The sequence below is a fragment of the Larus michahellis genome, chromosome 11, assembly GCF_964199755.1.
Source record: "Larus michahellis chromosome 11, bLarMic1.1, whole genome shotgun sequence".
In the NCBI taxonomy this organism is placed as follows: Eukaryota; Metazoa; Chordata; class Aves; order Charadriiformes; family Laridae; genus Larus; species Larus michahellis.
Genome location: NC_133906.1, coordinates 9,859,467 through 9,885,571, shown reverse-complemented (window position 1 = coordinate 9,885,571; position 26,105 = coordinate 9,859,467). Strand labels below are relative to the sequence as shown.

At 51.4% G+C, this 26,105-nt stretch overlaps 3 protein-coding genes across 12 annotated transcripts in view; all 3 read left to right on the top strand.

The window, feature by feature from the left end:
- The window catches only part of LOC141749698 (sulfate transporter-like), a 40,067-nt gene extending 22,880 nt beyond the window's left edge, over nt 1-17,187 (top strand). For 7 of the 10 annotated variants that reach the window (XM_074603626.1, XM_074603628.1, XM_074603632.1 and 4 more), the window contains exons 4-5: nt 14,695-14,848; nt 16,786-16,877. In XM_074603626.1, the coding sequence (XP_074459727.1) occupies nt 14,695-14,848; nt 16,786-16,805 (174 nt within the window). In that variant the 3' untranslated portion in view covers nt 16,806-16,877. Of the gene's footprint in view, nt 1-387; nt 981-14,694; nt 15,357-16,785; nt 16,916-17,148 lie in introns of those variants that run through there. The other 3 variants (XR_012589462.1, XR_012589464.1, XM_074603634.1) reach the window with 3 other exon arrangements.
- On the top strand, nt 2,287-8,653 carry LOC141749697 (sulfate transporter-like). Its single transcript, XM_074603624.1, has 2 exons — nt 2,287-3,678; nt 4,519-8,653. Exons 1-2 carry the CDS (start codon nt 3,001-3,003, stop codon nt 6,115-6,117), a joined length of 2,277 nt encoding a protein of 758 aa, XP_074459725.1. The 5' UTR covers nt 2,287-3,000; the 3' UTR covers nt 6,118-8,653.
- Nucleotides 17,188-25,790: 8,603 nt separating the features above from the next.
- The window catches only part of HTR4 (5-hydroxytryptamine receptor 4), a 139,075-nt gene continuing 138,760 nt past the window's right edge, over nt 25,791-26,105 (top strand). Inside the window, exon 1 of the mRNA XM_074603475.1 lies at nt 25,791-25,905. The gene's annotated coding sequence lies outside the window, so the exon portion shown is untranslated. The remainder of the gene's footprint in view (nt 25,906-26,105) is intronic.

The window sequence follows — 26,105 nt, the reverse complement described above, 5'->3', positions numbered from 1 at the left end:
GGAGCTTGAGAATGAAATTGCAGGGAAAGTATGGAATATTTTGGAGTATACAAAAGCAACTGGGAGTTTGCACACAAGAAAGGGAGAAAAAAGTTTGTAGGGAAGGATGGCAGGGGAGGCATGGAGACAGAAGGAATGGAAAAAAGAACTGCTTATCAAAACCTGTGCCTCGGAGAGGTGGAAGAGCATGGCTATATCAAGGCTCGCCAAGCTATATCAGGTGGTAACAGAAATCATAACAAAGAAAAGAGTTCCAGAATATATAAGTGAAGATGGAAGTTGGAAGGAAAAGCAGCAGCCAGCAGTGAAGGCAGGGCGGAGGTTAAGGGTAGCCTAGGTACTGTCACAAATAGAAAAAGTGCTTTGTCCCATTTTCATGGTGGACAGATCAAAGATCCAGAACTGGAGATGAATGCTTCCTAAATGAGATCAAAACCCGAAGATGGATTGTGCTCAGATGTGTTTCATCCCAGGAAACAAGCCAACTTAAAGGACGAGCCTGGCCAGCTCTTCAGTGACAGACTCACTGGTTCTTCAGTGACGGAATTTCAAGATGAAGGAATCATATGGAAAATGGAAGTTTGGGTCATTTGCTAAGGAAGAAGATGGAAAAGGAAAATGAGTGAGTAGAAACACCAGACAGGCCAAGACACAAAATGAGCTATAACTAGGAAAGATATTAAAGCATATGAAGGGATCATCTTTTAAGGACAGGAGGAATGACAAGGCTGAGGAAGGATACAGTCTGTTACTGAAAGAAGGGGAAGGGAAAGGGGAGCTACCTGAAAATACATGAGCTGTGGAGGAATGGCAGAGAATAAAGAATTCATATAAATAGATAAATACACTGAGCAGCTGTTTCCTCTCCCATGTGCTCTCATTTTTTCCTGCTGCCGGAGAGCACTGATGTTTCTTATTTATTTACTTCTAATTACTGAGATACAGACTTCCACTGATGAGATAAATGTAGCTCAGGATGCTGATTTTCCCCTTCTTTTCCCTCAGGGTGTCTCCCCAGCATCTAAATCAAAGTCTTGTGAAAATGTCATCTCTGCATACCCCACACCATCTCTCCAAACGCCATGGGCTCTCAGCCCCCTCCCCAAGCCCAGCACACAGTCGGTACCAGGAGCAGAGGCCAGGGCTGAGCTGCCTGACTGCCAGGCGTTTGTCCTGCTCCATGGGGCAATGGCACATCCCGCAAAGCTTAGAGAGTAGGTTGATGGAAAAGAGATGGAAAAGAAAGGGGAGAACGAGGTGAATGGGAGCGTGTACTGGGAGGTCTGAGGCAGGTTGTTGGCAGGGATCACAAGGGCACAACAGTTACAGCTGTTGTTTATGAGGCTGCTGTTTCAATTCAGGATGATAAGACATTACCCTTTTTCTTGGCTGCTAATGCAATTGGTCACCTTTACCTACAAAAGAAATGCAACCCTGCACTTTTCCAAATTGTGCTTACTTCTGCAAAGCAAAATCCTTTGTTATTTGTGCTTAAAAAAATTAGTGCTTGTCTTTAAAAGGCATGTGCAAAATGTGGATCGTGCAGATTCGACACGTACTGAGTTCTTCTATCTACCTAGAAATAGCCCATATCATCACACCTTTGCTGCCAGGGCAGAACTCTGTTTTTTGCCGCCCCGGTGCAGCCCAGGTGGCACAGGGGGCTGGTGGCAGCACGCTGGTGGAAAAGCTACCAGGAAAGAAAAGTCATTCTGGAACTAGTTTTGCTTTTTGATTGGTTTTTTTTTGAAAAAAAAAAAAGCTTGTCCAGAGTAGATGAAAACCTGAGCGGAGAATCCTGGCAGACCTCAGGCAATGATGCTCTCTCAATTCAAGGAGGGGCAGAGCAACAGCAGGAAGATTTCTTTGCATTGTTCCCCGTGTTTAGTAAACATATCTCCAGATACCAGCAATACTGTTATCTGGCAGGAACACTTCTCTCAACCTCTGCAGTCATTCTTAATGGCCAAAACAAGTTTTCATCAAAAATACGCTCCCAGAACGATGTTTGTTTTCAAAATACAGCTCTGTTTGGCTGGCTGCACCATCTTCATCGGCTGGAGGGAGATAAAAGGGCCGATCGCTTGGCTAAGTAACTCAGATCTCTTCTCAAGGCAAGTGGCACATGGTCCAGAAGGAAGGAAAAGGAAACAGGTTTGCGGAGCCTCGTGCTTTCAGAGACAGGTCTGTCTGCCAGGGAGAAGCTCCGGGTAGTGAGAAAACACCCAGGGTGTCTCCCCGCAGACAGAGGTAAGAGATTTGGGTTGGGACAAGTGATGTGAAATGAAGCCATGGGGCAGGGGAGTGGGAGTTCTCATCGTCTCAGTTTGATTTCTGACTGCAGCCACTCAAGGTCTCCTCTTGGGAGACTTTTTTCTCTGTATGTATTGTTCAGATATGGCAGAAAGGTATGCTTTGTTGCAGCTGCATTTTGACTGAAAAACTTGGAATGAGTTACTTAACCAGACTGAGAAAGGATGCTTTCATTCTGCAGATAGGAGCCCCTGTGATGGGCCTGTTTGATGCAAGCTAGCAGTGTAATTTAAAATTTTGAAATGTTAAAGGAAAAACTATTTTGAAAATTACCTCCCTTACCCACATGTTACATTCCTAAAGCATCACTTGGAATATCTCAGCATTTTCAAAATAGTTTTTGCTTAAGTGGAAGTGTCATCAAGCAATGTAGGCTTCCCGAAGAAGTTTCAGTGAAATAATATTTTCTAATCTTAGCTTTCCTGCTGCTGTGTTTCATAAGAAAAGGTATGTTAGGAAGGATCACAGGGGTCTGTAGCTCCATCCCTGGTGTGGGCATCTGTGCCAGTGTGAATGCAGTATAAACCGTGGTCTCGGGGTTGTGGTTGATCAGTCCCATAACTGAAAACAAACAAATCAACTGGCACTATGGGGTATTGCTTTTCTGTTTGATTTTCCTGAGGTTATTTTCCTTTATTTATTTATCCATGCCATCTCCATGAGCCCTGGAGCTAAGCAAAGCACATTATGTACATGACTGTAACAGTTCATGGCTGTCTGCTCTCCTGCCTTAGCTCTCCTGGTGCAATGGAGGACACATCGAGCCAGAAGTCAGGACAGAGCGAAGGTGCACTGGGCTCCCTAATGCCAGAAGAGACTCCTGCCAATTTTATATGTGTCAAATTGGAGGAGTATGAGCCCACAGACTTCAGCACCAAGGAACTCATCCTAAAGAAAGCCAGAGAGGTCTGCACGTGCGATTATCAAACCATCATCACTTTCTTCTGTCGGCTGTTCCCAGTGCTGGACTGGCTTCCCCGGTATAACATCAAGACGCAATTGCTTGGGGATGTTGTATCTGGGCTCCTGGTGGGGATAGTTGCCATCCCTCAGTCCATCTCCTACTCCCTGTTAGCCAACCAGGATCCCATCTACGGAATCTACACCAACTTCTTCTGCAATATCATCTACGTTGCTATGGCCACTTCGCGCCATAACTTCGTGGGCTCCTTTGGTGTCCTGTGCCTGATGATTGGGCAGTCTGTGAACCGGCACCTCCAGCTAGCAGGGTACAGCAATGACAACGCTGGATCTTCACTGGCGGGCAACTCCACCTCCTCCAGCAATGGGACGGGTGCCTGTGACAGGAGCTGCTACGCCATCACTGTGGCCCTTTCCTTAAGCTTTCTGGTCGGTCTTTACCAGGTACAAATGTTCACTGTTGTGCTGTTTCCTCTCTCTTTCCCTGCTAGGAACTTCTCTGAGCTAAAGATCTCTGAGCTCCAGTCTTGGTTCAGACTTACAAGTCACGAGAAACCTTTCCTGATGTGACTAGACCCCAACACCCTTGAATCAAATGTAGTGATTTAGAAGCCCCCAAACACAGCTGAATGGGGGGTTTTGTTTCCCTCCATGTGATATCCAGATCCTTGGATGTGTCTGAAACATCCTTAGGATCAGACACAGCAAGGGAGGAGAAGGAACTATGAACCATGCTTCCCACCACATCAGTCCTGGGGCTGGGCTGGCTCCTGGTGCAGGTTAGAGCAGGTTTGGGGCTGGCAAGAACAGCCTTGAAGGACCCTGCCATCAGCAGGGTTTCAGCCCCTCCTTCAAAGGGGCTCCCCACTGCCTGGGCCTAGCTGTCACTGAACAACTTCGGGCTCTTTCACTGGAACAAATAAAATTCAGTCCATCACACCGGTTTTATGCCACCGAGTGATACTCAGAGCTGCTGTAATGGGGCTGCTGCCTGGACTTTGAGTGTTAAATATGTGCCCTTATCGCTTCTAAGGAGACAGCAGCAAGGACCTTGTAGGCTTCTTTGTATGGCATCTCTAGGCACAGACAAGTGTTAGAGGTAGGTCCCTTTAGTTTTTCATACCCCAGATTAACTACTGAACACAATGTCCTCTGCCTCGCACTGAATGCTCAGCAGACAGAATAGCCAGAGCTGCTAAAGTGGAAGCAAACTGACACAAATTGCCAGCCACCTCTTCCAGCCTTTCTCATCAATGCTAAAGGTATGGCTGGCTTGCTTTTCAGATCCTGCTGGGGGTTTTACAGCTGGGCTTTGTGGCTGTCTACCTGTCAGAACCTCTCCTCGGTGGCTTTGTGACCGGCTCCAGCCTCACCATTATCACCTCCCAGATGAAGTCTCTCCTGGGACTGAAAATCCCTCGTCATGAAGGGGTGGGATCCTTCATCCTGACCTGGGTTGACCTTTTCAGATACATCCAGAACACCAACATCTGTGACCTGGTCACCAGCCTGGTTGCTTTGGCCATCATAGTGCCCGTCAAAGAGATCAATGACAGGTATAAGGAGAAGATGAAGGCCCCACTCCCCATAGAGCTGCTGGTGGTCATTGTAGCCACAGTAATATCTTACTACTTTAATTTCGAAGAGCGATACAAGTCTGCTGTTTGTGGGGATATCCCCACCGGTTTCAGGAAACCCACTCTACCAGATATAAACCTGTTTTCCAGCCTGGCAGTTGATGCTCTGCCTATTGCTGTTATTGGCTTTGCCATGACTGTCTCCCTGGCAGAAATCTTTGGCAAAAAGCATGGCTACGCTGTCCGTGCCAACCAAGAGATGATTGCCATTGGCATGTGCAACCTGATCCCTTCTTTCTTCTACTGCTTTGCTAGCTCTGCGGCCCTGACCAAGACTCTGCTGAAGGAGTCCACAGGGACCCAGACCCAGGTCTCTGGCTTGGTCACCTCCCTGGTGCTGCTGCTAGTGCTGCTGTGGATCGCCCCACTCTTCTACTCGCTGCAGACCTCCATCCTGGGGGTAGTCACCATTGCCAACCTGCGGGGGGGCCTGAGGAAGTTCCGTGACACCCCCAGCATGTGGCGGCTCAGCAAGCTGGACACAGTGGTGTGGTGGACAACCATGCTGTCCTCCACGCTGATCACCACAGAGATTGGGCTTCTCGTGGGCGTCTGTTTCGCTCTGCTCTGTGTCATCTTCCGCACGCAGAGACCCAGGGCCACACTCCTGGGCAAGGTCAGCAACACAGAAATCTACGAGGACCAGTCCACTTACAAGCAGCTCAGCACTATTGTCAACATCAAAATCTTCCGCTTCGAGTCATCCCTCTACTATGCCAACAAGGACTATTTCAAAGCTGTTCTCTACCAGAAAACCGGGGTAAATCCTATCCTGCTGGCCACTAAGCACCAAAGGGTGGAGGCCCAGGCAAATGCAGACACAGCCAACAGCAAGAGCTTTTTTGGCACCAGGTTTGACTGCCTGAAACAGGCCAAGAAAAGGGCTGAGAAGCCTCCAGTAGATGCCTGCCCTCCCTCTGTAGGTATGCACACCTTAATCCTTGACTGTGGGGCAATGCAGTTTATAGATACCGGGGGCCTCTCTGTGCTAAAGGAGATGCATCATGACTATAAGGAGATTGGCGTCGAGGTGCTCCTGGCCAACTGCAACCCTTCCATCCGCCACCTGCTCCGGCAGGGAGGCTGGGCTGGCAAGACAGACAGTGGCGGTCAGTTGGCTTTCCACAGCGTCCACAATGCAGTGCAGTTTGCTGAGCGGCGGTACCATGTGCAGCAGGAGGAGAGCAAGGAGAAAAAGGATGCTCTCCCAGACCCTGAAGACTTGAACTTCCAGGTGTCTTTGTAGCCCTGTGTGTGAGGAACGATTTCTGATGGGGATGGGCTTGGGATGCACTTGGTACGTGCAGTCAGAGCGTGCAAAAAAGACTTTGATGAATGGCCAGCACCAGGCATGGGGCAAAAGGATTTGGGGACTGGGGATTATCCCGCATGGATAGGTGTCTCTCGTGGGCACTGGGGGGCACGAGTGAGCCGTGATGAACAGACTGAGCCGACCTTTCCAGTTCTCGGGGCTCCGCGGTCCGCCGGGGGGGACGCGGCACTGGTGGAAGAGAGGGGTTGAAGAGAGGGTGTCAGACCGCTCTGCTTTCAAGCCCAAGTGCTGCATCCCAGCCCCCAGCCCCCGGGCAGGGCTGGTTGGGTCAGGGCTGGATAGAAGGGTGCCTCCGGCTGATTGTGGCACCCTTTGCTGTGGTTTAGGGAGCCCCTGCCCCATCAAGAGACTGCTCAACTGTCAGGATGTGGAAAAGCAGGAGGTGAGCTGGAGCCACCTCCGGGATGGAACAGTGTCCCTCACTGACCCGGTGACATTCGGAAGTGGCCTGGTCCTCACACTGTCCATAAGGGCCAGCAGCATGGGACAATGCCGTCCCTCTGCGTTACAAGCACTGTCACGGTCCTTGAGGCAGTAATAGGTGTCACTCTGCGGCAGTGGCAATCACAGGAGGAGGCTTTGCAGGGGTTTGTCCCCAGAGGGCTGTGAGCGACCCAAGCTTTATGTCTGAAAATCCCATTCCCCGTGGCACCCTGGCATTAACCACCATCTGATTGCTTTTTGTGGGGAGGGAGGGTCAAGACAGGACACTAAGGCAAAGGAGAGAGGAGCTGTAGGCAAGGTCTGCCATCTGCTCCTCTGAGGAGCCCTGGTGATGCTTCCCACCTCCCCATGGGGAGGCACAGCCCCCGCCTCCAAGGCTAGGCATGAAGGCAAGCAACTCCCCTGTGTTGTGCAGCTCAAGGTGTGCACCCCCAGACAGGAAAGGAGCCACAGCCTGCTGGGACCCACCAGGGAGGTTCACAAAGGCAACAGGAGCTTGTTACTTGGAGTTTCATTCTATGTGCACCTCGAGCACCTGTATAATGGCCCTACACAGAATAACTAGGGAAAGGATGCCAGCGTCCTCTGTTGTGGCACAGTCCCTTGAAAATTGCATTGTGGAGAAGTGCATGCCCCAAGGCATCTTTGGGTGCCAGACAGCAAGGCCACTCACCTGCCTCCTGAGACGTGCAGCAATGGGGCCTATGGCCCGATTACACCGGGGACAAGAACCACCCGTCCCACTCACTCCCTCACTCACTGATGTATATTCATCTTTTGCCGCCTTTATTTTGGACTGCCCTTCTCTTCCCCGACAGCCACTCTGAGTCAATGCAGGAAATGGATTGCAGAGGCTCATTTATTTTCCAAACACCCTATGGCATAGAGTTTAACAGCCCCTCAACGGTCACAAAACAATGGCAACAAGCCCAGCGACAGCAAAGCACTTCCTTTAAAAACAAACAAAGTAGTTTCAGAAACTGCTGGGAGTTTGTTCAGCTGATAGTTCTCCCTCAGGCCCTGTGTGTAGCTCAGGACAGTCTCCTGCAGGGGAGAAGAGGCGCTTTCCCCTGCTGTTATTTACAGACTGAGGTTCTCATGACTTCTATAGCTGAGATTATAGATTTCTTCCCTAGAAAAGGTATCTGAGATCACCAGCTGCTCTTCATAAACTCTAAATCAGGAACACCTGTGCCATAGCTTGCAATGGCCACGGTTCTCCCAGTGTTTGCCAGAATTTGTGCTGCCTTTCAAATGCAATGGCTGGATCCTGACTGCAGCTGGAGAAACGTTGCTGCCACCCATGGCTGTCGGGCAGGGCTGTCTTCTGCCTGCAGCACTGATGGAGGGGACCTGGCTCCGAAGCAGACACGAGGACTGGTCCTTTCTGCTGGGCTGGGACAGGCAGCGTCGTGCTGGCTCTGCTTCTGCATCCCAGGGGTGAGTCCTTGCTCTGAGCTGTGAGGCTCCACAGCATTGCCAAGTACCAGAATAGCTTTTCTTCCTTGAACTCCATCTGTAAAAACACCTTTTGTGTTGCATATTTAATATGTGACTATTCCCCTGGCCTCATCCAAGAAACGTGGCACCAGAGATATTGTGCTGAAGGGAACTCTAGCTTTGGCAGTGACTCCAGAGCCCAGGGACAGGACGCTGTTGTAAATAAAGTGCATGGAAAAGGAAACCTGCTGGCTCTGCTCAGGAAAATGTCTTCTTGTGGTCAAATGGATTAAAGAGATGCCCAGCTGCTTGCAGGTCCTTGGAGCAAGCTTGTAAGTGTCAGATGAAGCTGAATTGATGGAGAGGCCAGTGCGAGGCTTGCAGGGCTGGAGGGACAGGCGTGCTCGGCATGCTCTGGGTGCCAGCGGGGTGCAGCTCTCAGGTGCTGCAGCACCTCCTCTCGCCAAGGGTCCTGGCAGGCCATGGGCAGCATGAGGCAACTCCCCAGGGAGGCTGCATCAGCCATGCAGCAATGAGTAATGGGGCAGTTTTGTGTCTGAACGGAAGAGAATCAGCAAGGCAGTAGAGAAGAAAAGCCTTGTTACCTGCAAGGATTATGACCTTCCCTCCCCTTTGGAATAGCATTGCCATAATTTTCTTCATAAGACTGTTTATGGTGAAAATTAAATTGTTTTAGTTAGACTTGGATGCATTTATGTTCTCAGTGGGGTCATAAAGCCACAGCAGGAAATAAAACCAGTGCTGATAATTCCTGGGCACGGCCTGGTGCAAGCTAGCACAGAGATTACTGTCAGAGCAGCGGTTCCCACAGCCCTCTGTGATGGGAAATGGCTTTTTATGTGAGCGGTTTCTGCTCAGAGCCAGGAGAGCAGTTTTATGAGATGCTTTCCCTGGGAAAGGATAACCGAGGTGGCAACCTCCTTCCCTCTCCTCTCCAGCCCAGAGCAGCTGGGATCTTGATGGCAGTCCTTGCACAGGCTGCTTGCCCAGATCTCCCAGCCCATCGGTGCCAGCATCACCTTCCAGCCCACAAGTCAAACGTCTCGGTGACCCAGCCTTTCTCTGTTCCCCACAGATTGGCAAGGTAGCTTGAGGATAACTGCTATTTTTATATCAGTTGCTATGAAGAGGCCCTGGGTTGTAAATGACACAGAGGGGAGATGAGGAAAGACAAATGACACAGTCCAAGGTCAGCTTATAGGCAGTGTTGTGGGAGGTCAGGCTGGCCTCTCACCACCTGCATCTCCTGGTGGAGGAGCAGGAAGGGACCGCGACAACTGTGGGCCAATTCCTGGTGATGAAAGGCTGCTGGTGAGGGCACAGGGTGCTCGTCTACCCCCAGCACCCAACTGCAACAGCCCAAATCCCCCTCTTTGCCAAAGGACCTCAGCACCTCAGTGGGGCGCTGACCCACCACATCTCCCACCCAAGAGGACCCACCACTGTGTCCCCGACAGGCTGCACCCTGGGGCCTCTCGTGTGCCTGTCCCCTAAAGCTTCACCAGGGGCCGAGGAAGTGCCGTGCAGCTGAAAGCAAATGTTATCCCTCCTGTTAAGCAGCTCACCTGTTATTCTGCTTCTCTCTCTCCCCCCTGCCTTGCTGTGGATCTATAAATACTCCAGGAGTGTGATAAATAGAGGATTGCTGCTAAAGCTTTGTCAGCTGCAGTTGGAGCTGACTGTGCAACTGTTAATTATGCCTCAGCAGCAGCCGGACAGGTTTAAATCCTTTTGATGCTTTGAAATGCTCCCTCTGGGGAAGTTTAAGGAATAAAGGTTGTCGTGGCTGATGGGTGTTTGCTTCCCCTTCTAGAAAGCATATGAGACACTGATTGCTGCATGGAGGGCTGTTCTCCTCGCTTCCATCGCCTGTTCCTGGAAACACACGCTCTGTGTAATGGCAAGAAGTTGCTTCTGCAGACCTGTGACTGCACTAAAGCAGTTAGCGTGATGCCAGCATGTGCAGAGTTTACCCATGTAAACTTTCCCTAGCAGACAAAACTGAGCTGGAAATAGAAAGCAGCAAGCTGCAGGCATTGGCACTGGATTTCCTGAAAAAGGAAAAAAAAAGAAATGGTCCTCACTGGAGATAGCCTGGTGACAAAGGACTCAGCAGACAGTGGCTAGGGCTAACGTAGTCTATCTGTGGGTGAAAAGCTCCCAAGGGCTTCAGCACAATCCAGGGACTCTGCTGGGCCCCCTTCTTCCCTGACTCCCCGGGAGCTTGCGAGGCTGAGCCCTGTGGGTGTCCGCGTCTTCATCTAAGAACTTGCTGCTCGGGATTGCTTTATGGGTTTGCTGTGCCATATTTCTACTTATATTTCTCAGAAGAAAGGCTTTGCTCTGACATATTCATGGCGTCTTCCAAGTTCTTCCACTGAGTAAGGGGCATGCACCCCTCCGCTTAGATCCTGGTCTAAAACATTCAAAGTCATGGGATGGCCACATCAGAAACCCCTTCCTAAGCCACTGGATAAAAATCCATTCCTTTTTCTGCCACTCATCCCTACCCTCTAGTACAAAGTGTCCTGGGTGCTGTGCAGGTGCCTGGTGTAGGGGTATCATCATGGATGATGCCCTGGCAATATGAAAGAAAAATCCAAGCTGCAAACATCAGGTGGTGATTGTGGGCAAGTGTCCCCAAAGCTGTGTGCAGAGCTGGGGCAGAGCCTGGCCTGGAGCCATGGGGCTTGTGCCCAGGCACCCTGCTCGAGATGTGGGCTCAAGGGGAAGACAGGGAGAGGTAGGAGGATGGGTCTTCTCCAGTCCCGGCTGTTGCACTAGGTGTGACGAGTTTTTATTATGTGCACCAAGTTTACTACTAACCCGAGCTCCACGTGTCTGATTAAGAAGTGCTTTCCACACTTATTCTTCTCTTTGAAGATTGCTCTGGGGGACTGTAAAGTTCTTGTCATAAACAACAGCCTGCTTTCACAGATATTTCCTCCTGGACGTAGTCTCCTTCCAGCCACAATGACTGCAGGCCAAAGGCTGAGTGTGATTTCTGTTGTGCAATCAAATACATGATGTTGCTGGCAGAGGATGCTGCCTTCGTCGAGCTGGCAGTGTGCAGGTGTGGGCATCCCGGCACACCAGCCCGGGTACATACTTACATGCCCAACCTCGTAGGTGTTTCCCCAAGCCCAGCACTGCTGTGCCATTTCCAAGCCCCAGCTCTCTGACTCTGGTTCCGCAGGCAGAGCTTTCAGCATGACGGGGCTGTGATAATTTGACAGCAAAGCCTGGGGTCTTTTCCTGCTACAGTCACGTGGAAAAGAGCTTCCAGCCCCCATGTCTCCAAGCTCCCCCATGATTTTTGGACCCTGCTATGAAGGCTGCACAGGTGGTGCAGCCTGAAGGTAAGAACCTGGGAGGGGGGACAGGACAACAGCACGCTGTTCCCTGCTCTGTCCTTGGCAAGTCACTCAGCATCCAAACCCTCTTTGCATTGAGTTGCATCCCTCCCTCCACCTGCTGTAAAATAGCAGCCATGAGATTCACGTCCCTGAAGGGAGCTGCCAGGGCTCAAACCACACGGATTTGGAAGTGACATTTTTGGTAGCATTTCCAGATTTTCAGTGGCCAAGAAAAGCAAGGGAAAGAGACAAAGTAGCTTTTGAGATGCAAAATCCCCCATGTTACTTGCCTGGAAATGTGATCAGTTTGTTTTTCCACAGTGAATCTAAGAGATGGGACTTTTCTCAGTGATGTTCTTCTGAAAACGGGGCGCTTTGGTCTTTTATGATGATACCATGACTCAGTGCCCTCAGTTTAATCAGCCACCCAGCATCCCTGGGAGCCCTGGAGAAGCTGGGGTGACAGCTCTCTGTCAGCAGCCGCTGGGCTTCCAGCGATCCTCTTCTTCCCTGCTTACAAACAGCCTCTCCTCCAAAGGAGAGCAGATTTACATTAACAGCATGAGCGGCACCTCTTATCTCAGCAGCACCTGGAGCGATAAGGGCAGTTGCATGAGTGATTAACATTAATGTCTAAAGAAGCAGAGCAGCTTCCTGGAGAGGCTGAGAAACGTGTCCTTGTGTCTATGGGGGGAGCTGGCGCTGGCAGCATCTTCCTGTTTGCAATTTCCCAGCAGTGTCAGGCTGGGCAGCAGCTAAGGCTGTGACGACATCTGGGGCACAGCCACATCCTCCAATTTTAGACACGTGATGGGAATTCATCCTCTCAAGCCCTGCTGATAAAGATAGAGGTGTTTCTCCAGACATGGAGATGCTTCTCTAGAGAGGAGTTCAGAGCCCTTGGAGGAAGTCTGTTTTATTCCCAGCTATCGAGTGCGTCCAGGGGGACAAGTCTGATTTAGGTTTCCCCAGTGGGTGGCTAGGGAGTACATGGTGCAGGCACAGTAACAACCTTTGCGTTACACACCCCGTGCTAGATGCTTTCCTGAGCACTCAGCAACCATTTGCCTGGACAATGCATGCAGGTAATTGTAGCTACAAATTGGGAGATGGCTACTTTGGAAAGATAGGCATGGGGAGAATCCTCTCACCTCACTCGGGCTATGCAGAAGTAAATGGGAATGGTAGGATCCTGGGGCACTGATGAAGAGAGAGGGCAGGAGCTTCATCCCGCCTGAGACAAGTACCAAAAGCAGAGAGTATAACTCATGGCTGGACAGGCCCTGGAGATCCCAGCTCATTGCACAGCCCAGGTTGGCTGCAGTTAGGGAGAAGGGGTCCTGGTACATCCCTGAAAGGGAAGGCTGTGCCACCACCCCACTCCATAGGTAACAGTCACATCCTGCTACCCATAGGGACCAGTGCCACTCCAAAGGGAGAAGCTGTCAGTTCTCAGGAGGGATGGAAAAGGAAGAAGGACAGAGATTAAATGAACTGAAGAGGAAGATTACTTTGGGCAAAATTCTTGCAGTGTCCAGGATACTCACAAGTAGCAGTAGCTGCTGGTCTCTGTGTTCTCCTACGAAACAGCAAAGTCAGCCTGGTGATTGGGAAATCTTTCTGCAATTGCTATTTTGCTATTGAACTAGCTCTACTCTTTGCCCTTTTTTCATCCTTGCTTGGAGAGGAATTGGATGGAGTCAATTTGCTCCACTTTGTGTCTGATCGTTTTCTGCCTTTTAATCAGAAAGCCCATCAGGGAGGGGAGGCAGATCAAAGCACCTCCATTTGACTCATCACTGCAAGCCCAGGGCCCCGTGCTGCCCAGCCATGGCTCTTTAGTGACAAATGCTGCTGCCCTCCGTCATTGCCCAGGAAATGACAATCCGTCCCACTCGCCTGGTGATGCTCCCCCCTATTTGCAAGTGGGTGCTCTGCTTCTTGATGTGTTATTAGTCACTTAGAGGCGCACATCTCTCTAGCTCATAGGAGACCTTGCTAGGGAAAACAGCTCCATAGTTCTTCCAGCTCTGTGCAGGAATGATGACTGTGGCTAAAAATGGACTCATGGCTTCTTTTAAAGGCAGGGGTTCCCTGGGCTGCAGCCTGACCTGCGCGGGCTGCTGAGGTAAGGGCATGTGCTGCTCCCTGCCCCGGCGGGCTGAGCTGCCCACGCTGCTGCGCTGCAGACCACAGCTGGGGACACTGCAACACCGTCCCAAAGCCCTGGGCTGGGCTGGCCGTGGGAGGCATCTCCGTTTGGCAACAGGCATCTCCCGAGGGCCCGGGTGGATAAGGGGGGTGCATGGGTTAGGTCTACCCAGCCCTGCCCTCTGCCAGCGCAGGGCGAGCCTCATGCAGAAAACCCCTCGTGGGAGCTTTTCGGAGGCCAGGGAGCAGCAGCGCTGATGCCAACTCATGAATGGCATCCACGCCGCCTCCATGCATACCCCTGCCCTGGCTTGAAGGGACAAATATTGCTGCTTCCCCAGGGATTGTTTAGCAAAGAGGAACGTAGTTGCCAGAGAGTGTTGTGGGTTTGTTATGATGGTCACGGGCTAGTATCCAATTAGATACAGTGTGCTAGGGGAAGAGTAACCCACTGAGGAAAACCATCCATGTGACGGGAGGCTGGAATAATAAAGGTCAGAGAGAGAATGAGGGAAGAGCAGAGCTCTGCTGGTCTTCCCAGCCAGAGCAGCTCCTGCGGAGGGGACACGCACTGGCTGGCCACTCGAGTTCATTAGCTAATGAACTGGCTCAGCTGCTGGCAATCATGATTTGTGCAGTTCAAGCGGGGAAGCCTGTGCCAGCGGGACTGAGGAAAGTGAGGAGGGGGCAGGAGGGGAGAGGGGCGGACACGGACACGGACCGCAGCTCGGGGAATGCCAGGCTCTGCACTGCCTTCTTGGCAGCCACCATCTGGCAGGCTAATTAGTGCACGTTATCATGTCCTTTGAGAGTTTGAAGTACTTGTTAGTAATAATAATAACAACAACGATAATAGTCAAGATTAAAAATAATTAAGGAAGCAAACTGTAGAGGAGATTGGATGCTCAACTGCACGAATAACCCAGGGGACTCCCCCGGGGTCCTTCTCCAGGGACAATGCCAGTGTTAAAAAGAGGTGGTCATGGTCCACGTCAGTGGGACAAGGATTTGGAGAGGTTTCAGATGCACCACCAAATGTTCTTTCTCTGATATGTTGTTATTGTTTCCTCTTTTGCAGGCTGCTTGCCCAAGAATACTTCAATTTCAATTAAAAGACAGCAGAGGAGAGTTGACAAGCGGACTCCTGACCATGGGGACCTTATTACTGGGGCTGGAGAAGCCAGTGAGCATCCCCGGGCTGGTAGCTCTGCTTGCTCCAAATGTGGCAATCAGTAGGTGACAGCTTGCCAGCATCCTTGGGGATGGCAGACGTGCCACGCTGGCACAAAGTGGGCGATATCAGAAGAGGTGAATGATGGCCCAAATTATCTGCAGGTGGTATCAAATCAAGCTGCGCAGGCAAATGGTTTTCCACAGAGGGCTTAAGGCAGAGGTTGGTGTTGTCAAGCACAGCTAAATGATGGGGTTTCTGAATTTTTTTATCTAGCAGTAATACAGGTCTCAGAAACTTGGAGGGAAACTCTTTTCCTTGGCACTGTCATCACTGGAAAAAAGTGAGGAGGATAAATCATTTTTCAGTGCACCCCCAAGAGGCTGTAATCCTGCTTTCTAGCAGCCATCAGGCATGCGGCGCAGGGACAGCGAGGGCAGGGGCTCAGCTCAGGCGAGGAGGAAGAGACACAGTGTTATCATGATGGGCAAAATGGGAGCAGAGAGACCTTCATGTCCATCCTTCTGGCAGCAAGGGAAAAACCTCCAAGATTCTTGGCCTTCAGGAAGGTAAGAAAAAGCTCAAAGCGGGGCAGGAAGATGGTAAAGAGAGTGAGCTGTCAAGGAAGGGAGAGGAACTGAAATGAGCTTCATTTGCTCAGTCTAAAAAAACCTGAGACATGGAGGAGGTGAGCATTAGAGCTGGACACATTAGAGGGTGAGCGTTAAGTTGGACTCCGGACTCTCTTCCAAATCAGTATTTACTCTAAATGCAACAGTTGGCAGTGCCAAGTGTCCCCTGCCACTCTGCGAGTGAGTGCGGGCGCAGGGCAGCACGTGGGGACGGGGTCACGCAGGAACGGGGCTGCTCCGCTTGGTGTGTGTGCTGGTGGGAGAGCACTTGGGCACAGAAGGGCATTGACAGTCGGCATTTAAGACTGGAGAGTATTTATTTTGAGACGAGGTAGTATGCCAAAAATAAACTAAGAAACCCCAAATCAAGGCAGGTAAAGCTGTGCCGGTTGGGGTGCTGTGCCGAGGGGAGCGCGGGCACGCCAGCCACTGGATGGCATTGTTGTTTCACACGGATGAAAGCTGTTGAGGCTGCCCTTGCCTGTGGCCTGGAGCCACCACAGGAGGCTGGGCACCAGTTTTTGGGAGAATCTGTGGTTCCTCTAACCACGATATGGAGGTAGTCACGGCCGGAGTGACCCCGCGCGTTGGCAGGTCTGCCACTGCAGGGCAGAGGGCGTCGGGAAGAGCCTGCTCTGTGCCGTGCTCCGCTGCCCTGTGGGTGCCACCGCCACGGCCAGGCTGGTTTCTGCCTCTCCGACTAAGACGTATACCTGTTCATAGGCTCTTAGGGCTGTCAAGATCTCCACACCTAGTGCCAGCCCTGCTGAAGGAAACAGGAACATTATTGCATATCAAAGCATTAGCTTCAGGAGGAGCCCCTGGGAGCGCCTGTGTGTTTGTGTGAGCAGGGGAAGACTGCTCCCTGCTTCTTCCCACACACGGAGTAGGAAGCACCAGGTGAAACAGGCCTGTGGTACACTCCAGATACGCAAAAGGGTGCTTCACGCAAGGGGTAATTAATGCAGGAACCCCTTGCTGCCAGATGCCAAAAATGTATTTGTAATCTGGCAGGAGTAATTAATGGAAGAACAATTAATTGAGGCAGTGGTATCCTCTCTGGCCAAGGGACTTCTTTAACTGCAGATCACTGCTGGCTTGGAGAATTTGGAGAATGTCCCAGGGATGCAGCGTGTGTGCCTGAGCCTTCATGTCCAGCTCCCTCTTAACCTCCTCCTTAGGTAGCCACTAGTAGCCACGATAGAGATGAAGTACGGTATTAGATGGGCCACTTTTATTCCCCAAGCACTACAATAACTGGGCTAAATACTGCTGGGATGCTTTAGGCTGCTGTGGCTGGACCAGAGACAGCCATTTCTTTCCTTTCTTCTATTTTTTCTCTTTCTTTTTTTTTTTTCCCCCCTAGAAACCGTGCCACGCGAATAATTCACTGTGTGTGGCCTCCAAGAGGAAGCACAGCAGCTGCTGCTGGTGAAAGGTGATTTTCTCTTGCTGAACGCTTCCACCCCTGTGCCCGGCCTGGCCTACTATGCCCGTTATTTAGCTGAAAATATCTGCTGTGTTTGGGAAGCAGCATAATGAATTTCCCTTCAAGGCTGTGCGAATGTTGCAGTGTATTTTGCCAAAATCAGTGTGGAAACTGCAGAAAGGAGAAGTGAGAAGGACTGAAGGTTAAATGTGGCACAACAAGCGAGTTAAACTTGGGTGCAGAATTTCTGGTATTTGTTTCTTGGAAGTGAAAATACTTAATTGTCTTTGCATTTATTAGACCCCAGGCTAGTTCTGCAAATCCCAGCCGCGACTTCCATTCCTAGCCATGGAGGAGGACTAGCCACCTGTCTGTTTTGTCCAAGCCCAAGACAAATTGGTATCGCAGCTCTGAGATGGGCAGCTCTGGTTTAACTTCTGATGTGCTGAGCTGTTGCAAATTACCGAGTGTCTCCGGGGTGGGAAACGGAGCTGGGTTCACTTTCTGCACATGGACAGTTTGACTGAAGGCACTGGGCTTACCAAACTCTTGTCATGGAGCATGTGCAGAACACTGAGCATCAGCCAGTATTTGCCAAGCACAAAAGTGATCACCAGCATCTTTGAAAAAACCATTCTGGGAAGTGCCAGCCATCGCGGCTGCCGGGGTGCAGGAGGCTGGCTGCGGGCTCCGGCACTCACTGCCCTTGGGCGAACATTGGCCATAACTGTGTGTTAATCCAGCCTGCAGCGGCCAGAAAGGGTTCGCAAGCCACCTGCAGGCTCCAGTTTGTTCTCTCTTTGAACAGCCTGAACAGAGAAGTCTTATTTTTTCTTTTCTTTTTGAAGATTTTTGATGATCAGAAGATTAATGATCAGAAATAATGCTGCTCCACTGAGCAAGTAAAGGACTTAGGAAATAGTTTTCCATTTCCAAGAGGGGCCTAGGCTTTCCTTCTGGGTAGTCAGGGCACCCCAGAGCAGCACAGGGGTTGCTGGCTCCCTTCGCTGCAGGGACCAGCCTCCCTCTTGCCGAATGGCCGTGACCCCGCAGACTCCCGTCTCAGGGCTGACCCCAGCCGACCTGGCCGTGTTCCTGAGGCTGTGCAGCGCGGCGTGCGATGCTCCACACACCGCTGCCACTGTTCACGCAGCTCCAGCAGCCCTGGGGAAACACGGTGGGAAAAGCCACAGCCGCAGACTGAGGTTTCCAGCCCGGAGCAGAGGGTGAAGGCTCCCCAAAGAACAAGGAGTGGAAAGGAAAAAGTCACTCTCCGGGTTTATTTTTGTTTGTATTTTAATAGTAGGGCTGCTAACAAGTGGAATCATCTACGTGCTGCCATGGAAACAGCAGCCTTGGTCCCCAGCGCAGTTCGCAGCCATCTGCAAGGGAACAATTGCTGGCCTGTTTGTGTAAAATCATCCGGGGTGGTGCCGGACGGCGTGCGGCTGGCCAAGGGGAAGCCACACTGAGACACGACAGGACGTGCTTGTCACACTGAATAATGGGACGTACAAATGCCCGCAGACAATGTCCTGTCTGGAGAAGAGCTGACGTGCAAAACCAGTGTGAATCAAATTGGTTTGAATGAGTGTTTTATTCCCAGGGGCTGCAGCGCTTTGCGTGTGGTGCTTATGGACATTCACGCTGCCAGCTGCATGGTTGTGTGGACACTGGGATCTCCGTGCAAGCAGAGGTCTTTGTGGGCAAAGGAAAGTCCTCTGAGAGGCAACAACACGGGAGAACCTAGCAGGCTGCTGCTCCTGCAGAGATGAATTTCGACTGCTCCGGTGTGGGAAATGGAGCCAGGTTCAATTTCTGCACAAGGACAGTTTGACTGAAAGCACCGGGCTTACCAAACTCTTGGCATGAAGCACGTGCAGAAGACTGAGCATCAGCCAGCATTTGCCAAAAACGCCGGGGAGCCAACTCCTGGCTGTGCTAAACCATGCGATGGGCTTCAAATCTTGTGAAGAGCAGGTTCTGCTCCCAGCCAGTTGCTCTACCTGAAAAGTGCTGCACATGAAAAAGAAATACACATGAGAAATGGCAGAGGATAACCTGATCCACACGAACCTCCTCCCTGCTTGGGCAGGACTGCTAAGCCCAGGATTGCTTTGCTGGATCATGACTGAAATGTGCTAGGCCATTCTCTGATGTCGTGAGTGTGTCGCTGAGGTCTCATGCTTTCCACGTGGAAAACCACCAGAGCCCTGCCAGAGGAAGGTTTCCTTCCTCTGCTAGGAATGGGTGAGGGTGCGACCTGCCGTCTGCCGGTGGAGGCCAGCTCTGCCCTCCACCCTTCAGAGGTCCTTCAGCAGCATCAGTACCCAGCCCTGGGCGGACTCGGGCTCCTTCATCCTTGCAGTCTGCCTGGAAGGCCAGCACAGGCAGCGTAGAGGCTCAGGACTTTGCCTGAAGAGTCCACAGAGGAGCTGATTCCTCCTTGTTGTCAGAAAGAGGAGCTCTAACAGCCTCCTGACGCGTGGGCGTTGAACCTGTCGAGCTGAGCTTGTACCACCTTTCCCCCCGCCATCCCGCAGCCGAGCGCAGCCCTGCCTGAGCCCTGCCTGAGCTGGCAGTCAGTTACTCCAGCTAGCTCCTGAAACCCCTTCCTTTCTGCTTGTCCCCCTGTCTGGTGCTCATGTTCCTCTTAGATCCCCGTGACTGCACTTCTCATGCATGACCATTCAGGGGGAAAGATTTTGAAGCTTCCAGGCTCCGATGCCAGAAGGGAAGACACTCGCTTTCTGCGAAGAATTTGCAGTGGTTAACCTGGCTGCAACCATCTTGTTCAGCCAAGCAAAGAGGATAAAAATTACTTGGCTTTAATCTACTTCGTCTTCAAAAATATTTAATAAAAGAGGGAAAATAAATTCAGGGGGGCTTGTGGGCATCCTGAGAGCAGAAGAAGAGGTAAAATTAATCCTATCAATAATCCATGATGAATGATTCACTCAGCTCTTTTATTCACAGTTGCATATAGTTATCCTTATTCACTCGGAGATGCAGTGCTCATGGAAATATACGCAGACTCATATGCATATAAATTATGAAGCCCAGCGTGGGCTCCTACGCAGCTGGGGTTACAGCTCAGGGTATCTCGCCCGTGGCAGACGGCTGCAGGACCTGGCTGCCGCCGGGCTGAGCATGGGGTGCGGAGCAGCCTCTGGGCTCTTCGGAGCTCCAGGAGGTTTCTGCCCGGACGCGTGCCGTGGCTTGGTTCCTCCTGCTTGCATTTTCACAGCAAGTTCATCCCTCTGCTCTGTCAGGGACAAGGAAGGGAAGGGGTCTGTGTCACCTTCCCTCCTGGCAGTGAGGATTTATAGGAAGAAGGGCTATAATGCCAGCGTGGCCCAGTGTCTGGTGTGCTCCCTGCTGCCTGGTGGGAGAGGTGATGCCGGTGTCGCCAGCCCCTAGCTGCCTCTGCGCTGCACTAAGGCTTCTCTCTCTTTTGCCAGTTGGTACCAGAATCTATGCTCTGGTTTCAGCAGTGTGGTCCTGACGCCCCAGCAGCAGCAGCCAGTGCCTCCTGCAGTGCAGAAAGACAAACACCCGATGCCCCGGGGTGCTGTGAGCCTCTCAGCACTGGGGGGATGGCAGGAGGCGGGAGATGTAATTCTGCCTCCCAGGCAGGTCTTTTTCTTCCAAAACTTCTTTGCAGGAGAAAAGAACCAATTTTCATTAGATACACAATTTTTTTTTAAACCAGTTAAAAGAAAATGATGAAAAGTTCTGTCACACTTCTGTGGCCTGTGGAGAGAGGACTGAGATGGCCCAGCACTCCGAGAGCCTCTCCCAGGAGGAGTCAGAGGAAACGCCAAAGGACGCTGAAGAGCAGAGGACACAAACCCATCAGACACTACTCGGGCTTGGGGAGCACTGTGGGTGTGCATGCTCGAGAGGAAAACCCAAAATGTACACAGAGCCGGCAGCAGCGCCAGCCTGAGGGCAGATGTGGCTTTACTGGAGGCAGAAGAGGGAGCCGAGGAGGACGCAGCCCCAGCACAGGCACTGCCTCCTGTCCTTCCCTGTGGAGCTACAGCAGCACCAGCGCTTCTCCAGGTGCCCACATCTGTGCAGGCTGAGGGTGCTTTATTATCCGCTGTCATTTTGCCTCCCTCATCCTTAAATTTCTGATGGATTGTTTAGTAGTTTCCAGCTCACAGACTGTAAATGGGGAATTTGTCTCCAAAAAAATTGTCTCCAGTAAAAAAGAAAGACAAACTTGTCCCCTGATATCAGACTTATTTCATATTCCACCTCGCATGACTGGAACCGGGAAAGGGGTAGGTGGTCTTACATATCTCTGGCCATTTCAAAGTTGGGGCTGTGCTGGAGATGGAGATGAGAGGTTTTTGCGAAAGACATCCCAAGGCACCGGCCGTGGAGGGGCTGCGCTGCTGTGCGGAGGGGAGCCCCTGTCCCGCAGGCAGCTGCCTGGCCCTGCTCCAGCTGCTGCTGACACGGTTGCCCCTTGCTTTGGTTTCTTCTTTGGTCCTGAGATAATAAATACCTCAAAGGGTCGCTCCGATGCTTGCAAAATAATTTTGCGACCCTCAGATGAAACCTGAATTAACGATGTCTGTATTAAGAACAGTGATAGTTACACTGTTAAAAATGAATGCAAATGTTGTCCTCCAAAGCTTAAAGTCAGACCTGCCTTAAACTGGATTTAAGATTAAAATATCCAGGTAGTGTTGTAAATGAAGTATGGTGAATAAATCAAAGTGCTCTGCAAACAGTGAGATTTCAAACCGTAGATGTCGGAGTTAGATTATTTAAAGGGCTGTCTGTTTAAGTATCACTAGTGTTATCCCCTTCTTTTTGATCACTTTGGTTTTCAGCTGCTTCCCATCTTATCTCAGGCTGAGCGTTTTTATCATGAGTCCAGGAACCCGGATGCATGGCAATGCTGTAGCATCCAGAGCGCTCCCTGGACCGAATAATGAATAATGTAAAGAAAGGAGGTGGTGACAACAGTGAGACATAATTCTAAGTAAGGACGAGCACCAGATCAGCTGATGCTGTAAATCAGATGTAGACCAGAATTTTCCTCCTGCCTCACCTCTGCGCAATGGTTTCCCTCGCAAAATGGACTGGTATCCAAACCACTGACAGATCAAGGTGTTTGGGTACTGCATCTGGACTTTCCAGCTTAGGTCTGGGTACAAACAGATGCCGTGGCCCAGGCAGAGTGCTTACTTCAGAGGTAACCTCCCAGCGAGAGTGGGGAAGCTTGCATTTAAAATGGAATAGAAAGAAAGAAGTTCTTCCCCAGCAGAGTGGGAGGACTGCATGATCTAATGGCAGGTATAACCCTCAGAAACTTAATTTATTCAGGCTCTCTTTTTAATAAAATCCATCCCACACAACTGGGCAAAGGAGACCATGCTGTGTTCAAAGGGAACACGCCGCGCACACCAAAAAGCCTCTCTGTTAAGTTGGTTTTATCTCCCTCTCTGTCTTATATCTGTGCCTGAAAGCGCAGCCAGTGATCTAAAGCAGCGACGGAGTTACTACTGCAGAAGCGAAGGCAGCGAATTCCACTGCATAGTGACTGTGATTCAGTCCCAGTGAATCACTCAGACACTTTTTTTCTCAACTAGATCTTTGGCTTTATTATTGTTACAGAAGGAAAAAAGGGGAGGGGGGGGGGGGGAGAGGAAAAAGCCACTGCCTTATCTTCCTCTTTAATCCTTTCCAATTTTTCTTTTTAAAAATTTAATTAAATTTTTGTAGTCATCCCATTCAGGCTGAATAAACTCTTTGATAATCCCGGAGGGGGATCTGCATTAAAAGGAGGAGGTGTGATGTAATATGACCAAAATCGGTGACAGCACTGGGGTTCGGCGTGACCTTTTGTCGGGGTTCAGAAACACCTGGCGATGGAAGGGTCTTGCACCTTGCCTCCTCCGTGCATCAAAATCCGTTTCCCACTCCGTGGTGTGCACGTTACTTCACGGTAAAGCAAGGAGAGTGCCTGGATCCTCGGAGCAGGCGAGCAGAGGAGCAGCGGCAGGCAGCCTGGCGCGGCTTGGGCACTGCTCACATTCAGGTGTCTCTACGCAAGGGGCTCTGCTGTTTTCAAGCTTCTGCAAATGCCTCCCTTGGCTCTCGATCCACCCGGCCCACGCTACAGACAGCAAAACACTTTGCTGCTGTAGGTTTTGCTTGGATGGAGAGATGGCTCTATGTACACCTGGTACTGGTGGTGTAGAGTATTGCTCTCCTCCAAATACTGGCGATAGGGACACACCAAAGGGTCAGGAGGGGAGGAATTGGGTGGCAGAGACAGCGCAAGCAGAACCCAGTGCTCGTGCAATGGGTGGGTGCGGGCTGCGATTGTGCCCGGTCTTCCAGCAGGACATAGCCAAACTGCTACCAGCACAGCGTGGTTTATCCCTGGCTCCAGCCGCTGGGGCTGGGCAGACAGGGACCTAAGGTGTCAAGACCCTCCCCTGACTGCAAGTTTTGAATCTGCCTTCTAGCTTTCAGGTTTTCAAAGTGCCTTTCTGTAAGACTGCTGGAGCACAGCAAGGCTGGGACAGGAGTTTGCTGCGGTGCCAGCAGGAAGGGAACTGCTCGGTTCTCTTTTCCATCACTCTCCAACTTGACGGATGCAGGTGAGCAGCTGACCCACAGTGCTGCTGGTTTTCAATCCAGCGAAGCATTTAAACACCTGCTAGGAAAGCGCACAAACCCGTTTGACTTCAGTTTGCCTGCTCATGTGCAAACCGCAGCGTGTGCCTGGCTTAGGGCTCCACACTCTGATGTTTTCCCTTTTGTGCCATCAGGCTCGTTAGTAGCTGCTGCTGGAGATCCTGACTCAGAACAACTGCGAAGGCAAGCGAGCAGCTGCTCTGCGGACTCGGGTCTTGTCAGGAAGAGCTACAAATGCTTGTTCCGCGAGCAGACATCAAGCCACATATATATAGATTTAGTATTAAAGCTGGAGGCTATAATAATGAGTTGTGCAGAAAGCTCACGTTGGTACTATAGAGAAGAAAATGAAGGCAAAACAAAAGTGTTTCAGGAACGCTTTAGCTTCCAGTTTCAAAATGACCCTTCTCAGCTGCACCCAGCCCAGCCTCATCCACTTTGTCCTCGGTGGTGCAAGTCTGAGAATATCCAAACTATGCCAAGGTGTCCCTTCATGGATTTGATCCTAGTTTTAATTTTCTTAATGTTATTCTTTATCTGTCTTTCAGTTACTATAGCGATGAACAAATGCATGCAACAAACACGAGGTCTGGCAGCCTGGGAAGGCGTGTTTGCCTGCAACAGCTGAAAATACCACCAAATTTTTTGAGAAATCAGTTGAAAGATCTTTGCCAAAAATCCTCAGATCTTTCTTTAAAAAATGGGTCCTATCAAACAAGTTGATAATAACTTGTGTTCAATATACATTTAATTTCTGAAACCTTATGTATCTTGTCAGCAAGCAACATATATTGCACTTTGTTGGGTGCTCTGGTTTCTCCTGCATCTACACACAACCAAAGATGTCCCTTTTCCAGGTGCAAGGACCTAAATGGTGAATAATGGGCACGAAACGGATGGCTACAAACCAACTTACTTCTCTGAACTTGTGTGTACTCTGGAACACCCCTTTCCAGTGCAGTTCTGCTCTGAGAAACGACAGCCTGAAGGGCTCACAGTGACCTCCCTCGGGGTGACCCACAAAGCCCAAGAGGTGTTGTATGAGTCCAGCAGTCTGCCTGAATCCGTGCCATGGATTTCACTCAACAGAGTCAGCCTCCTGGAGTCAGATCTGCCAACGCTTGTAGCCAGAAGTTACATTGAGATGGAGACGCCAAGACGAAGGGCCTTGCCCTGTGGATTGGGTTTCAATTTGTGAGTTATCTGTATCAGCAGTGGCTGTTTCTTAGGGTACACATGGAGCCCACATAGTTATACCAAGGGAATGGGGGACCCTAGTCTCCTGCAGGCCTGGAGATACCAGGAATGGAGGGAATCCAGCTAAACCCTGGAGCTGCAGCTGAAGCTGAGTGCTGGTAGCTGGAGAAGTATCGCTTCATTTCCAAAAGCAGGTCTGGTCAGAAATCCTCCCTGCAGCTGTCAGTACCGAGCCTTATGTTTACATGAGATGTTTACAGGCACTTTCCAAAGGAGAAACTGTCAAAGGCACTGTAGCTTGAAACCCAAAAAATACAAAATGCAGTCCAGGTGTGGAAGGCAAGCATACCTGAGGCTGGAGCTGCTCAGATCCTGTTTTTATGCTCACTTCGATATTGCAATAGGTATTTTAAAAATTCAGATGAAGAGCTGGTTGGGGTGTCCACCTTTGTCAAGACTGAGGTTTGTTAAGGGTCACAGGGCCAGATTTTTCAGCTGCCAAAAGCTCTAATAATGTCAAAGGAACTGGGCTGACACTCAAGTGAAAAATGCACTTGCAGCGTGGCTCTGCTTCCTTTCTGCTATTTCTGCACCCAAACAAACAAACAAACACACACACAAATCCCTGACGTTGGCTTTAAGAGCCGAGAGAGAGAGAGAGAGAGAGAGAAGCATCCGAAAGTCTTCGCCAGGACCAAGGGAGACTTGCCCGACCCAAAGCACTGAGATGGAAACTCGAGGCACATGTGCCGGGGAGCGCTGAGGCTGCCGGGGGTGGGGGGGACGAGACGGGCAGAGCCACCCTCGACCCGCGGAGGGGACGGCAGCCCCGCAGCCCCCCGGGCTCCCCGCGGCCGGACGGACCCAACTTTTCTCGGGGTGGGCTGGGGAAGGGACCGCCGGGGGTTTGCGGGGCCGAGCATCCCCGCTGCCCTCCGGGGCGGAGCGGCGCAGAGGCGGGCGCTCTCCGCGGCCGCGGAACGGCGGGGCGGGGGCAGCGCGCCCTGCGCTCGGCAGGCAGCGCCGCAGCCCGGCGGGCGGAGAGCGCGGACCACCCCCCACCCCCCCCGGCACCGCACCGCACCGCACAGCACCGGAGACCGGCCCGGGCGGCCCCATCCCGCCCCGCCGCCGCCGCGATGAGGAGTCCCGGCCGGGGGGCCGGGCCGTGCGCCGCGGAGCTCTGGCACGGCGATGGTAAGGCGGGGGGGGACCCCACAGAGGGGCGGCGTGCGGGAGGGGGAGGCGGAGCGGGGGCTCTGTCGGGGGGTCCCGCAGCCCCCGGGCGGGCTCTGCGCCCTCAGCTCCCAGGAGCTTGACCCGAGCCCACTTCGCCCGGCGGTTTTGTCACCGTCTTGGCTCGTTTTGTGCCCGGCTGCGGGGGGCAAACGCACCTG